This window comes from Trematomus bernacchii, unplaced genomic scaffold (assembly GCF_902827165.1).
Source record: "Trematomus bernacchii unplaced genomic scaffold, fTreBer1.1, whole genome shotgun sequence".
Taxonomy (NCBI): Eukaryota; Metazoa; Chordata; class Actinopteri; order Perciformes; family Nototheniidae; genus Trematomus; species Trematomus bernacchii.
The window spans coordinates 838,485-854,593 of NW_022987370.1; the positions used below are offsets into that span (position 1 = coordinate 838,485).

General features: G+C 39.2%; 1 protein-coding gene across 1 annotated transcript in view; it reads left to right on the forward strand.

The window, feature by feature from the left end:
* Window positions 1-6,656: 6,656 nt before the first annotated feature.
* Window positions 6,657-16,109, forward strand: part of LOC117484559 (ras-related protein Rab-26) — a 92,247-nt gene continuing 82,794 nt past the window's right edge. Inside the window, exons 1-2 of the mRNA XM_034132987.1 lie at window positions 6,657-7,020; window positions 10,715-10,825. Of these exons, the coding sequence (XP_033988878.1) occupies window positions 6,844-7,020; window positions 10,715-10,825 (288 nt within the window). The 5' untranslated portion in view covers window positions 6,657-6,843. The remainder of the gene's footprint in view (window positions 7,021-10,714; window positions 10,826-16,109) is intronic.

Genomic DNA, 16,109 nt, shown 5'->3' on the forward strand with positions numbered 1-16,109 from the left:
TAGGTTAAATAGATTTAGATGGAAATGGCTTCGTCACAGCAACATGTTGATTTATTTAGTGCTTTTCCTGGTTCTGGAAGTTGCTTAAAAAATATCTAGAATATTAACTATAAGTGAGAATACACTATAATAGACCAAAATACTACTAATAAGTACAAGGATGAGGTACTTTTTTACTTAACTTTAGTATCTTATTTTCATGGCACTCATACTCTAATATTTACCTTGACTCAATTTATTTTACATTTTCAGTTACTTAATAAATGACTATTTTATATATAAGGTATATATAATCACAGGATATAAAGATTGGATACTATATTATACAATTGTGTGGGTTGCACTTATTTTAAAGGTCACCTATTATGCAAAATCCACTTCATGTCTCTTCTACATCAACATGTGTCCCCTCTTCTTCATGTCTCTTCTACATCAACATGTGTCCCCTCTTCTTCATGTCTCTTCTACATCAACATGTGTCCCCTCTTCTTCATGTCTCTTCCACATCAACATGTGTCCCCTCTTCTTCATGTCTCTTCTACATCAACATGTGTCCCCTCTTCTTCATGTCTCTTCTACATCAACATGTGTCCCCTCTTCTTCATGTCTCTTCTACATCAACATGTGTCCCCTCTTCTTCATGTCTCTTCTACATCAACATGTGTCCCCTCTTCTTCATGTCTCTTCTACATCAACATGTGTCCCCTCTTCTTCATGTCTCTTCTACATCAACATGTGTCCCCTCTTCTTCATGTCTCTTCTTCATCAACATGTGTCCCCTCTTCTTCATGTCTCTTCTTCATCAACATGTGTCCCCTCTTCTTCATGTCTCTTCATCAACATGTGTCCCCTCTTCTTCATGTCTCTTCTTCATCAACATGTGTCCCCTCTTCTTCATGTCTCTTCTACATCAACATGTGTCCCCTCTTCTTCATGTCTCTTCTTCATCAACATGTGTCCCCTCTTCTTCATGTCTCTTCTACATCAACATGTGTCCCCTCTTCTTCATGTCTTTTCTACATCAACATGTGTCCCCTCTTCTTCATGTCTCTTCATCAACATGTGTCCCCTCTTCTTCATGTCTCTTCTACATCAACATGTGTCCCCTCTTCTTCATGTCTTTTCTACATCAACATGTGTCCCCTCTTCTTCATGTCTCTTCTACATCAACATGTGTCCCCTCTTCTTCATGTCTCTTCTACATCAACATGTGTCCCCTCTTCTTCATGTCTCTTCTACATCAACATGTGTCCCCTCTTCTTCATGTCTCTTCTTCATCAACATGTGTCCCCTCTTCTTCATGTCTCTTCTACATCAACATGTGTCTCCTCTTCTTCATGTCTCTTCTACATCAACATGTGTCCCCTCTTCTTCATGTCTCTTCTACATCAACATGTGTCCCCTCTTCTTCATGTCTCTTCTACATCAACATGTGTCCCCTCTTCTTCATGTCTCTTCTACATCAACATGTGTCCCCTCTTCGTCATGTCTCTTCTTCATCAACATGTGTCCCCTCTTCTTCATGTCTCTTCTTCATCAACATGTGTCCCCTCTTCTTCATGTCTCTTCTACATCAACATGTGTCCCCTCTTCTTCATGTCTCTTCTACATCAACATGTGTCCCCTCTTCTTCATGTCTCTTCTTCATCAACATGTGTCCCCTCTGTGGAAAGAGACTCTGAAAGTTTCAGGAACAAAGATTCTCTCTCTTTTTCTCCTGATCCATTTATATAAAAACCTGTCTGAAAATGAGCTGATCAGATTTTGGCCACTTTATGATGTCATAACGATGTTTTGTCTTGTGTAACCATTAGCCAATCAGCAACCAAGGTAACCCCCCCCCCCCACCTTATCACCTGAATCTCCTCCTAGAGCACCATTGTGTTCTTTTTAACCAAATCTCTCTCAGAGGGGCGTGGGGAGGGGCTCCTTATTTTCATCTAAAGTAACAGACAGAGAATCAGCACTTTGGAAACAGGGCTGAAACAGAGGGGATTATGGGATGCTGCAATGATCTGTTTGGTGTTTCAGCCAATCAGAGACAGGCTCTGTATATATCTGAGACCTGTGATATATTGATGAGAAACAGTATAATAGGGGACCTTTAATTTAAAATGTAAATGCGTTTAGGTAGAGTTGAAGTACAAGATGTAGTCATTGTTTGGGGTTATTTAAAGGGGAAAACAGAGTAAAATATGGTAAAAAAAAAAACTATGGAGCTGCTAATTCTCTGCCAGCTTTATAGTTTATTTATATTATCACGTGCACTACGCTGTGTGTGATGTTCATTATTCGGCCAATATCATAATTCAGGGGTTTTTCCTCCTATTTTGCTTAAGAAATCCCCTAAAAAGACCAACCAGTGTGGCTTTACCACAGAAACCATTCATCTCTGTCAGTGACAACCAACATTTTTTATCAGAATAACATGTCGGCCAAATGAATCGTAATATATTTCCCTTCCTCGTTTATCAAAACCTTCTCTGACTTTGATTAATTGAGCCTGCGTTGGGTTTCCATCTGATGGAGATATTGTCCTGAAACACACACACACACACACACACACACACACACACACCTATCCAGTGTGTGCCGAGCATCTTAATTACGAATTATTTTATTCGTTGCCAAGTTCCTTTCATCGGGGAGTGAGATGTTTGTTGACCTCCTCGTGTCAGTGGGATCCAGATGGAGCAAAACAAAACAAATATTTCAGCAAGGTCATTGATTGTTGTTGGTTTGGAAATCCAGAAGCAACAACAACAATCATCTGTCTCCGCTGATAATATATATATATAAACCTGGTGAGAATACACACTTTCTTGTTAAGACATATTAGGAAGGTGTGTGTGTGTGTGTGTGTGTGTGTGTGTGTGTGTGTGTAGTAGTTGTTGATTTATTTGTGTGTTATTGTGTGACTTTGGTGTTAAACAATGAACCCTTTTAAACACCAAATTAACACGAATAGTTTCCTTTTGAACAAACGCAACACATTGTACGTCTATTTTACTGTTACTTGAATCAGCTTTACACACACACACACACACACACACACACACACACACACAAACAACATTTTTGTTCAGGATCCAAAATTGCTGTAGGTGATATGAAGTGATAAATTATTCAAAGGATACAAGAACAGCCAGGTACAGGATTTCTATTATAACTCCAGTGGTGTGTGTGTTCCTGTTTCACACCTCATTGGTTTGGAGGTTGCAGCTCTCGCACAGCATGGATGTTTTTAATAGTCTCCACATGAAACATATCTGTTTCCTGTTTGTCTGATCTCAGCAGATTCACTTTTTACTCAGTTTTTCTTTGATGGTTTCCTCTCAGATTGTCCGCTGGATCACATGTCCATTTATCTCCTGCGGTGTGTGTGTGTGTGTGTGTGTGTGTGTGTGTGTGTGTGTGTGTGTGTGTGTGTGTGTGTGTGTGTGTGTGTGTGTGTGTGTGTGTGTGTGTGTGTGTGTGTGTGTGTGTGTGTGTGTGTGTGTGTGTGTGTGTGTGTGTGTGTGTGTGTGTGTGATCTCTTCTAGTTTGGCTTTCCCTGCTGTCTTCTGATAAAATATGAAAGTGGGGGCGAAGTAATGCTCAAAGTCTGATAAAGGGGGGGGGTTGTGGGTTTGATCCCCTGCTGGGAAAGGATGGTACAACCGTGGGAGGCTGAGGCACAGTGGGTTAGTGCGTTGGTGTTGTGATCAGGGGAGCACAGGTTCAAACCCCACTGCAGTCAGCATGTCGTTGTGTCCCTGGTCAAGACACTTCACCCCAAATTGCTCCTGTGGGGATTGCCCACCACAGTATTGAGTATGTAAGTCTAACATGTAATGTAATGTAAAAAGGGAATGACGCATGGATAGTTTTACTGGACAGGAATGTACTGTACTGAAGAACACTGATCAATTTCACTATAATTCAAAGAGAAATATTACATACATTAACGTGAGTAACTTGTGTGATCGTTGTTGTATCGCTTGATTTTAATTTGACTTCAACTATATTTATTTGTTGTTCTTTTCTTTTTCACTATCTCTGTAAAGCGACTTTGAGCACCTGTAAAAGCGCTTACAAAATAAATATATTATTATTCAAATACGCAAGTTATGATATTTGGTAATAACTTAAATCAGCCAATAGTTTGTACAAGAACAGCTTAGTTGATAGTTACAGCCAATTAAGAGGTAATTAATTGGCATCCATAAACATTTAGGTAGTTTTCCAATTTATTTGGAATTTGTATTTGTTTATTCACTATATTTTCTGCATAATCCAGCCAATTAAAAGATGATTAAATAGCACATTTAAACATTTTTATTATTTTTAATAACACATATTGTTTATTTTTTTTCTGCTTTATTATATCAATTTATTTGAATGTTTAATACTTTAACAACATTTTGCTATACTTACTTACTTTTACTTAAAGGGTACCTATCATGCAAAATGCACTTTTTGATGTCTTTTATTCATAAACATGTGTCCCCGGTGTGTCAGGGAACTCATGCAGCGTCAGAAAATAAAACCCTCTCTCTTTTCCTCCGTACCCAAATCTCTAAAAACGGGGCTACAACGGAGCTGATCCAGATTTGCGTCCGATATGACGTAATATCTGAAATGTGGACCCACGGCCCTATCAGAAACGTTGCTATCAGAAACAATGCCCGACTGTTTTGGACGTAATATGGTCGGTGTTTACATTAGCATCGCTAACACTCAGAGCTAACCTGTACTGGAGAGCATGTGTGTGAAGAAGCAGGAAATAAAAAGGAACTCACCTTGTGGTATAACCGGCAAGAGAGAAAGCCTTTGAGCTCCATACTGTTTCAGAAAGAATCCTTGATAATCCATGATATGGCGTTTCATCCCGGCAGTATTTAGTTTAGACAGTAGCTGCCGGGTCCCGCATGAGCTCAGACCCCTCCTTTTTTTTTTATCAATTATATAATTTTTAACCCTTTATACCCCAAATCAGCACTTTTGAAACAGGAAGTGAAATAGAGGGATATGAGGCATGGCTAGAATGGGTGATCTGTTTGGTATTTTTAGCAAAACACTTCATAGACATGTTTTTTATATATTTGTATATATCTGAGACCTATGCTATTGCCTAAAAATAGCATGATAGGTGACCTTTAAGCAACATTTCCAATGCAGGACTTTTACTTGTAACAGAGTACTTTTAGTGGTACTATTAATACTTAGACCTGAGTAAAGGATCTGACTAAGTCTTCCTCTTCAGGTACTGACAGCTCTCAGGTGTGTTTCTAACTAAAGTATATTTTTTTGCAGAAGAACAAGAGACTCAGTGAGTCACGGTACAGAGGACAGACCTTCATCTCAGTTACGTAAACATGCTTTATGGTGGATATACCGTCACAGTGGACGCACAACAATGACTTTATAAAGCTCTGTTGAACACAAGGAGTGAGTCATGTGCTGTTTTCACTTCATCTAGCAGAGACTTTCTACTATACACTCGTAAAAATGACATTCCCATATGAATAAAATGTGTTTTTAATGAACTCAGATACATATTACAGCGTGTCTGAAGCAGCTGTCTGACAGAGATGCAGTCTGAATCTGAAAGTGTGTGTGGAGGAAATGTGAAGCTGTCAGACAGACCTGCAGCGTTAACAGGAAATTACACCCTAAATTAGAAAATCATATTTCAGTTTTACTACCCTGAACTCAGTTTTTATATTATAATTTGGACACAGTCTCCCCATAATGAATATTAAAGTGACACATCTCAATTATGTGATGTACAGACATCCTGAAGTGCTGCATTTAATTGATTTGGATAAAGATGATTGAAGTCTTGAGGAATATTCTCATATCTAGAAGTTCATTTATTCACTTGACTAGTACTTTTAGTGTCATTTGTAGAGCTGCTTTTAATGTGTAATTATTATTATGTGTTTTAATATCTAAGGTACGTTCTTTTTAGAGTATATTAATTTCAACATGTGTCTGTAAAGTGTCTTTGAGGTACCTTTTTAAAATCACTCTATAAATAAAATATATTATTATTTATTTTTTAAGCCAATATTGTATTTTGTACTTCACTACAATTGGTTGAAAGCTTTAGTTACTTTACATATCCAGATAATTAGCTTATACAATGTATAACAAACTCTAATAAATGTACATTTTTAGGTTTAAATATCCAACAGTGAAAATTGAGAAAAAACTATTAGATAATTAGCTTATAAAACATGTACAAAAAAATATCCAGCAACAGTATATATGATATTCAAATATATATATACAATTAGCATTAGCACATTTACCAGCTGTAATGAACACATAAAGGCATCAATATAATAATCCAGTAATTGTATGTATTTCATGGGCCTTTCTGACTAACACGTACTTCTACTTTACGAATTTCTGATGCATTCTACGTATTTATTGTTCCACATCTTCTCATTTCCTTTTTGAAAAACTACATTTATTGCCTTTTTCCCACTTTATTGGAAACAAAAAAACAAAAATTAATTTCCGTCTTAGGGTGGATTTCCTGTACAGACGCGCTGAAACGACCACGCGCTCCAACCTCCCCGCACGAGAGGGAGGAGTGCGAGCTGTTTACTTTGTGGAAGAGAAACCTCACATCCATCCAGTTGCACGCGGTGACAACAGCTGTTCGCTTTACGCATCCTTTCAATTCCCATTTTTACGCACAGACAGTCATGGTTTTTACGCACAGGTGAACTTATTACGCACCTCGAACACAAGGACAAGTGTTGGACTGACAGAACATAAAAAACATCTCGTGTATTTTAAACTCTCCTCCTGATTTTTCTCGCTGAATTGCTTGGAGTTGCTTCCACAGTCATGTCCAGGAAGAAGGCAGTGAAAGGCAAAGGGAGCTCCAAGAGCCCCAAAGCGTCTCCGATCAGCGGGAGGTCTGGCAGAGGTCTGGCCGCCGCCGCAGCTCCTTCCTCCGCACTGGTGTATCCCAGCAGACCCTCCATCAGCAACAGCGGGGAGTTCTACGATATAGCCTTCAAGGTGAGCAGAAACGCCTGGTGAGAGGAGAGGTGGAAGAAGTATTTCGATGATTTAATGAAGTAAAAGTACTTAAATCACACTGTAAAAATACTCTGTTACAAGAGCCCTGATTTGGAAATGTTACTTGAGTAGAAGTAAGTAATCAGAAAAATGTATATAGCTTTCAAGGTGAGCAGGCAGAGAAACGCCTGGTGAGAGGAGAGGTGGAAGAAGTAGCCTCTTACTGATTTGGAAATGTAACTTGAGTAGAAGTAAGTAATCAGAAAAATGTAGTTTAAATATTAGTACCCAACGTTTATATTATACCTGTCTTTGCAGAAACTGAAGGTGTGTTAGTTTCAGATTTCGTTTTGTCGACACTGTGTTCTTGTGAGACAGGTTTGTATGGAAGCTTATGTCCACCAAGGAAAGACAAAATAAAGTTATGATGCTCATGTTATCTTTATTCTCAAACTGGAAACGGAAAAGCTGTTGGTAATCTGTTGACCATCCACTCGAGATATCTATTAAACATTCAGTCTTTTACATTTCAGAAAAGCTTGTCATGCCAGAAGATGTCCAAGGTGATATCTATACATGTCTTTTAAATGTCTCGTTTAAAGGCATGTGTGTTAATATGATTTATTACATGGTTTAGTTGAATACTCGATTCTGATTGGTCAATTCAGAACACGGGACACTTGTTAATCCAGAACAGACCGACCGCTGTCAAGGATTTATTGACCGTTGTTAAGGACGCTCACATCTGCAGAAAGAAGTCCGCTCGATTTAACTGTATACAGTTTGGCCGAAAAGCAAAAAGCGGTGAAGTAACGGGGCAGAAACCCTCCTTTTTACGCAACGGTCCAGACATCAAACGGCAAAACATATTCAGTTGCCAGTTACTTTGGCATTAGGGCAGGGATATCTAGATACTTTCCAAGGTTTGACATAATGAATTGTGCTACTTTTAAAGCAAGCAACGATGTTTTCAAATCTGTAATCAAAAAGTTCCGCAAAAACGCTATCGAAGCAGTTCCTGCCGTTGCTACGTAGTTCAAACAGTAACAACGGACTATTTTTCTTAGCGGATGCATGTCATTTTAAATCAATAATAGCGTACAATTTTTTAAAACAATAAAAACATTTTCAAAATCTATAAAAGCATTTCAATTAATATTGGGAGTCATATCGTTACTTTGTTGAGAATGTGGCCGTGTAATAAGCGGGATAATGTGCAGCGAAGCGGTCATTGTGAAGAACACCCAACAGGCTGATCCCTGATCAGCCTATTGGGTGTTCTTTTACCCATAATGACCGCCTCGCTGCACATTATCCCTTACATAAAGCAGAGAAAAGCAGGACATCTCCATATTCTAGATAATAATAAAACAGCATTATTTGCAAAAAATTGCTTTTATGATTCATTGAATATGAAAAAAATTGAAGACTCGTTTTGGTCTGTTAATCAACTCATTGATTAGTCAACTGATCATTGCATCTCTTAAGAAAATGACTCGGTATTTGACAATGTTGTCTTGTAACTCTGGATTCGTTAGTTAAATTGGACTCATTATTTCATAGTTTTGACTTGTGATGTGACTTGGATCATTACGCATATCCTCTCATCTTTCTTCCTTTTAATTTCTTGGTGTAAATGGGCTTCCATCAATGAGCCTGTGCAGGATTATGTGGACATCGCTGGATATTCTGCGTCTTTATTAGGCTTGCTTAAAACTCTTAATTGCACTTCATTTATTTCCCTGTGAAGCGCAGTCCCGAGATGAACAATTAGATATATCGTCCATGAAGATAATTGTGTTCCCAGTTGTGTAAATTCCTCATTTTGAATCCCCAAAGCTCGTCTCACATGTTGGTTCCTCCACTGTGGCTCTACTCTGGTCACTGCAGATGCAAAAATGAAGGAACCGCAGTATTTTTCTTGCAACAGGAACGTGAGGTTCCCTACGGTCCAGTGCAATTATATTGAAAGGAGGTTCTGCTGTGTATCCGATCAATAGCAGCAGCGCAGGAGGAGCCTTTTGTTTAGCAGCAGTGCACATAATAACAAAATCTAAATCCTCACCATGTGGGAGGCAGCTTGAATTCATTCTGAACCTTCATTAACAAATGTTCCTGTTTCCAAATCCCTGCTCTGTGATTACCTTCAACTTAATGCACATTACAGTTAAGTGTCACACATTTCAACAAACACACAGTGGTGGAAAGAAAATCACTCAAGTACTAAAACTACACTGAAAAAACTGTATTTTGTATAAAGTACTGCAATGAGAATTGTACTTAAAGGTCCCATGTCATGGCCATTTCTACTGATCATAATTCCATTGTTGAGGTCTACTAGAATAGATTTATATTTTACAATGTTCCAAACTCACATTGGTTTCTCATACAGCATCTCTGTATAGTATGTGTATTCACTCTCTGTCCTAAACGGCTTGTTGGAGCTCCTGCCCCCCCCCCCCCTCCCTGTGAGCCCAGTGGCCGTCTGCGAGACAGCGAGACACAGCGAAACCCAGCCCGAAACACACACACACCCGCAGCCTGGCTGGGAGTTTGTGTGTGTGCTCAGGCTGAGTTCTGCGCTGTCTCGCCGACCCCACACCAGTGAGCCAGCTCACAGTGTCCCGCTCCTCGCAGCAGCGAGCCTCGCAATGTCCCGCCGAGTGTGTGTGTGTGAGGAAGTCCGCGGATTGGTCCAAATGGACCAATCCGCGGAGCCGTTACGTTACGTCACTATACCCAAATACGTCACTGTACCCAGGAAGAAAAAGAGAAATCTCCAACGAGGCGTTCTGGGGCAGCATAGACAGGTATTTTCTGTGTTAGAGTTTTATTCGCTACAGGGTGCACTTTGAGGGTTTGTGACTCTGCAGACCGTTTACATGCATACAAACCTTCATAACACACAAGGGGACGGGTAATAACCAGAAAGGTATGACATGGGACCTTTAAAGAGGCCCTATTGTGCTTTTTGGGGTTTTCCCTTTCCTATAGTGTGTTCTATAGGTTTTAGTGCATGTAAATGGTCTGGGAGTGTCTCTTCAACACACTCTGCTATAAAGTAACTCAATCTATAAAATAAATGTAGAAATATTGAGTGCGCAGAAAGAACATACTCAGGTAAAGAACCTCAAATCTTTACTTTTTAAGTTTCTTTCCACAGCATCTACTGTACACTTTATTAAATTGCTGCAGATGAAATAGATAAATGCACATGCTTATTAAATGGTGCAGAAGTGAAGAGAGTTTGTGTTGCATTGTGGGTAAAAAAAGAGTCTATACAGTCTGCTTTCTCCCACTGCAGAGTGTGTGATGCTCTGTAGAGTTTGGGGAGTGTCTGTTGCCTTGTGGTTTTGACGATGCATTCTTCAAACACACACACACACACACACACACACACACACACACACACACACAGGGTTTTGACTTGTATCATCTGAAATGTGTGTGTGTGTGTGTGTGTGTGTGTGTGTGTGTGTGTGTGTGTGTGTGTGTGTGTGTGTGTGTGTGTGTGTGTGTGTGTGTGTGTGTGTGTGTGTGTGTGTGTGTGTTTGTGTGTGTGTGTGTGTGTGTGTGTGTGTGTGTGTGTGTGTGTGTGTGTGTGTGTGTGTGTGTGTGTGTGTGTGTGTGTGTGTGTGTGTGTGTGTGTGTGTGTGTGTGTGTGTGTGTGTGTGTGTGTGTGTGTGTGTCTCAGGTGATGCTGGTGGGGGACTCAGGTGTCGGGAAGACCTGTCTGCTGGTCCGCTTCAAAGATGGAGCTTTTCTAGCCGGCAGCTTCATCTCCACTGTGGGCATCGACTTCAGGGTAAGCACGTACACACACACACACACACACACAGACACACACACACACACACACACACTCTCTTTGTCTGCACAAAGTTTCATCTCAAGCTAACTGGGTAATTGCAACCCATTACTGACCTTTGCTCACAGGGGGGCACAATGAATTTGAACACAATTAAGCTAGATTACATTTAAAGAGAGGTTATTTATTGAGAGTGCAACCTTTTTTCATTGCCTTTTGTGCCCTCTGGGAAATTGCAGACCCGGTACAAACAGCTTTATTTTAAGTGTCACACAGTGGACTTAAAGCAGTGAGCATTTCAGTCTTTTATGGTCGGGTTGCTTTGCATTGCTATAGGACTCTAACTGCATAATCTGACCAACCGTTTGGACAAATCTCCCCAAAGGAGGCAGTCATCCACAGCGACTTACAGTAGAAGTGTAAGAGTAAGAAGAGGTCATATTGCAGGATATTAACTCTGCTAAAAGGAAGGATTCGAGACAAATAGGCCCAGCAGGATGTGTTAAAGAGGCCCTATTATACTTTTTGTAGTGGGTTACATAGGTTTGTGTGCATGTAAATGGTCTGCAAAGGCTAAAATCACTATGTAACACTCGCGCTTCTATTGGCTAGCGCTCCAACACATTGCACGTGATAGGCTAAGGGGCGGGACATCTCTAACTGGTTGACCAATCACAACAGAGCCGGCCAGCTAACCAATCAGAGCAGACACTACATACTGATATACACCTGAACATCAGCAGGAGAGGACTCTTTAAAGTAGAGACACTACATGCTGATATACACCTGAACATCAGCAGGAGAGGACTCTTTAAAGTAGAGACACTACATGCTGATATACACCTGAACATCAGGAGAGGACTCTTTAAAGTAGAGACACTACATACTGATATACACCTGAACATCAGCAGGAGAGGACTCTTTAAAGTAGAGACACTACATACTGATATACACCTGAACATCAGCAGGAGAGGACTCTTTAAAGTAGAAACACTACATGCTGATATACACCTGAACATCAGCAGGAGAGGACTCTTTAAAGTAGAGACACTACATACTGATATACATCTGAACATCAGCAGGAGAGGACTCTTTAAAGTAGAAACACTACATGCTGATATACACCTGAACATCAGCAGGAGAGGACTCTTTAAAGTAGAGACACTACATACTGATATACATCTGAACATCAGCAGGAGAGGACTTTTTAAAGTAGAGACACTGATATACACCTGAACATCAGCAGGAGAGGACTCTTTAAAGTAGATACACTACATACTGATATACACCTGAACATCAGCAGGAGAGGACTCTTTAAAGTAGAGACACTACATACTGATATACACCTGAACATCAGCAGGAGAGGACTCTTTAAAGTAGAGACACTACATACTGATATACACCTGAACATCAGCAGGAGAGGACTCTTTAAAGTAGAGACACTACATACTGATATACACCTGAACATCAGCAGGAGAGGACTCTTTAAAGTAGAGACACTACATACTGATATACACCTGAATATCAGCAGGAGAGGACTCTTTAAAGTAGAGACACTACATACTGATATACACCTGAACATCAGCAGGAGAGGACTCTTTAAAGTAAAGACACTACATACTGATATACACCTGAACATCAGCAGGAGAGGACTCTTTAAAGTAGAGACACTACATACTGATATACACCTGAACATCAGCAGGAGAGGACTCTTTAAAGTAGAGACACTACATACTGATATACACCTGAACATCAGCAGGAGAGGACTCTTTAAAGTAGAGACACTACATACTGATATACACCTGAACATCAGCAGGAGAGGACTCTTTAAAGTAGAGACACTACATACTGATATACACCTGAAAATGATCATGAATACTCAGGTAAAGTACAGGTACCCCAAATGTGTACTTATGTGTGTCTCCAGGAACACTTATTGCCATAATGATGCACACAAACTCACAAAACAATACGGCCGGTAACAGGAAGTACCCCGGGGACGGTCTTTAATCTGCGTTCACGGAGGAACGTTTTCCCAGGAAGAATTGGTCATTATCACTTCGATAAACAATCAGAATCTGTGGAGGATGCACATCCCAAAAGTTTTACAGTGTCAGGATCAAACGCCTTTATTGTTTTCCTCACGCAGCCTGTGGGGGAAACGTGTGTGAAATGTTGCTTCATTAAATTTATTGGGAGCTGTTTGAACAACGTGAGGCTGATCGTCTGTTTCTGCCCTCATTATTCTCCCTGCTGCAGAACAGCATGGTGCTGAAAGGTGACGGTACTAACATACAGTATAGTTATAATGAATTATTTAGTGGTCGTTTTAATACCGTACCATTCAAAATACACAGTTGTAATCATATGTTGTCTTTGTCTTTCCCCATAGCCTGACTGACACTGAAATTATCATTCACACACACAAGTACCCCTAACTAGCATCTGTTTTAAAGAGTGCCTGACCTCCCTTTATATTAATAGAACAATAATGTCATTGTTAGCTAATGAATGTTTCCATGCTGAACAACGGCAACATGACAACGTTTTCATTGGTCCCTCTTCTTTAGAGAAGACCAGGAAATGATGGATACACGGATCGTGTTCAAATCAATAGGCACGCAATGACTCTAAATAATAATGATCACGCCACCAAACACACATTCAAACTAAAGGAACCAGCCTGTTTGGAAAATGTGAGAAGTAGAAAGTACAGGTATTTGTGTTCAACATGTAAGAAGTAGAAAGTACAGGTATTTGTGTTCAACATGTAAGAAGTAGAAAGTACAGGTATTTGTGTTCAACATGTAAGAAGTAGAAAGTACAGGTATTTGGGTTCAGAATGTAAGAAGTAGAAAGTACAGGTATTTGTGTTCAAAATGTAAGAAGTAGAAAGTACAGGTATTTGGGTTCAAATGTAAGAAGTAGAAAGTACAGGTATTTGGGTTCAAAATGTAAGAAGTAGAAAGTACAGGTATTTGTGTTCAACATGTAAGAAGTAGAAAGTACAGGAATTTGTGTTCAAAATGTAAGAAGTAGAAAGTACAGGTATTTGGGTTCAAAATGTAAGAAGTAGAAAGTACAGGTATTTGTGTTCAACATGTAAGAAGTAGAAAGTACAGGTATTTGTGTTCAACATGTAAGAAGTAGAAAGTACAGGTATTTGTGTTCAAAATGTAAGAAGTAGAAAGTACAGGTATTTGTGTTCAACATGTAAGAAGTAGAAAGTACAGGTATTTGTGTTCAAAATGTAAGAAGTAGAAAGTACAGGTATTTGTGTTCAACATGTAAGAAGTAGAAAGTACAGGTATTTGTGTTCAAAATGTAAGAAGTAGAAAGTACAGGTATTTGTGTTCAACATGTAAGAAGTAGAAAGTACAGGTATTTGTGTTCAAAATGTAAGAAGTAGAAAGTACAGGTATTTGGGTTCAACATGTAAGAAGTAGAAAGTACAGGTATTTGTGTTCAACATGTAAGAAGTAGAAAGTACAGGTATTTGGGTTCAAATGTAAGAAGTAGAAAGTACAGGTATTTGGGTTCAAAATGTAAGAAGTAGAAAGTACAGGTATTTGTGTTCAACATGTAAGAAGTAGAAAGTACAGGTATTTGGGTTCAACATGTAAGAAGTAGAAAGTACAGGTATTTGTGTTCAACATGTAAGAAGTAGAAAGTACAGGTATTTGGGTTCAAATGTAAGAAGTAGAAAGTACAGGTATTTGGGTTCAAAATGTAAGAAGTAGAAAGTACAGGTATTTGTGTTCAACATGTAAGAAGTAGAAAGTACAGGTATTTGGGTTCAAATGTAAGAAGTAGAAAGTACAGGTATTTGGGTTCAAAATGTAAGAAGTAGAAAGTACAGGTATTTGTGTTCAACATGTAAGAAGTAGAAAGTACAGGTATTTGGGTTCAACATGTAAGAAGTAGAAAGTACAGGTATTTGGGTTCAAAATGTAAGAAGTAGAAAGTACAGGTATTTGGGTTCAAATGTAAGAAGTCAAAGTAAAAAGCCGTCAGAAAAATAAGCAGTGGAGTAAAGTACTGATACCAGATAAATAAGTACAGTAACGAAGTATTTGTACTCCACTACTTCCCACCTCTGCTAACGACCCACCTAAACCAATCAAATGCAGTTTAAGTGGACGCTATATTTAGAAAAAGCCCTTTTCCAACGAGGAACTGAAGCCGTTATCGATGCTCTATTTTAAGCCTCCAGGCTCCATTGACAACAACACTAATTGAACCTCGCTGAATTGAGGAAGTAGCTGGTTTACTGCTTCCTAATTGGTTAGTTGTTTGTGTAATTGTGCTAATTTGTGAATCCGAATGAACCCTTTTAGACGCCTTAATAACACACACAAACTGACTCATCATGGCAGAAGTAAACCAGCCACTCCTGATATAAAAATCACAGTTGGAGTCTGCTGGATTTGAAGTGAGCGTAATTAACAGCTTCCCAGTCGAAAGGGCCGTCTTTTTGCATGGTGAAAATATTAAAATAATATTCATACTATGGGTTTTTTAGGTGGCTAAAATACCTTTTATACAGTAATACAAGTAAGCTTTCCCCCCCTGTTTCATCTTCTAAATCAGCTCCTGGATTAGCTTCGTATTTGAGCCGACACTTAGGGGAAGCAGGATTGTCTAAAGTGTCTTACTTCTAAGGAATAAAACTAAAAACCTCGCTTACTCGCCCTGCTCTTTAATCTCCATTTGTTTAATGTCTAAAGCTCGTTGTAAAAGATCTGTGGGTAGAAAGAGTTCTATTTTTAGAAACTTGAATATGTGGGCTATTGAGATCACTGTCAGAGTGTTTTGAAATCTGACTGCTTCAGTGTATGTCTTGAGATTGTTATGTACATAGATATGATAATAACTTGCATGGTGAATATTTCTGTAGTGCCTATTCGTTCTATTTACTTCAGGCAAATAACTATATTTTGGGAATCCACTCTGTTCAGTGATATTTAGAGAGATGCGATACATTTTTGGCAGTGTATTTGCAGCTGACGAATGACGTATGAGAAAAATAAAGAGCCTTTTGATCAGTATAGAGACATGTCACAGTAGAGACACTGAATACTAATATCAACCTGAAAATGAGCATTATAGGGCCCCTTTAAAACGTGATATATCGTAGCTTTGAGTGCATCAACGTTGACATCCAGTGTGTCCTTTGACATTTGATCATAAGGAATAGAAGGCTGCTATAAAGTTTTTTAGGGTTGAGTGTAACCTAAGTTCAGTCTGCTTTATTTTGATCAGTTTATATTTCTGCTGAATA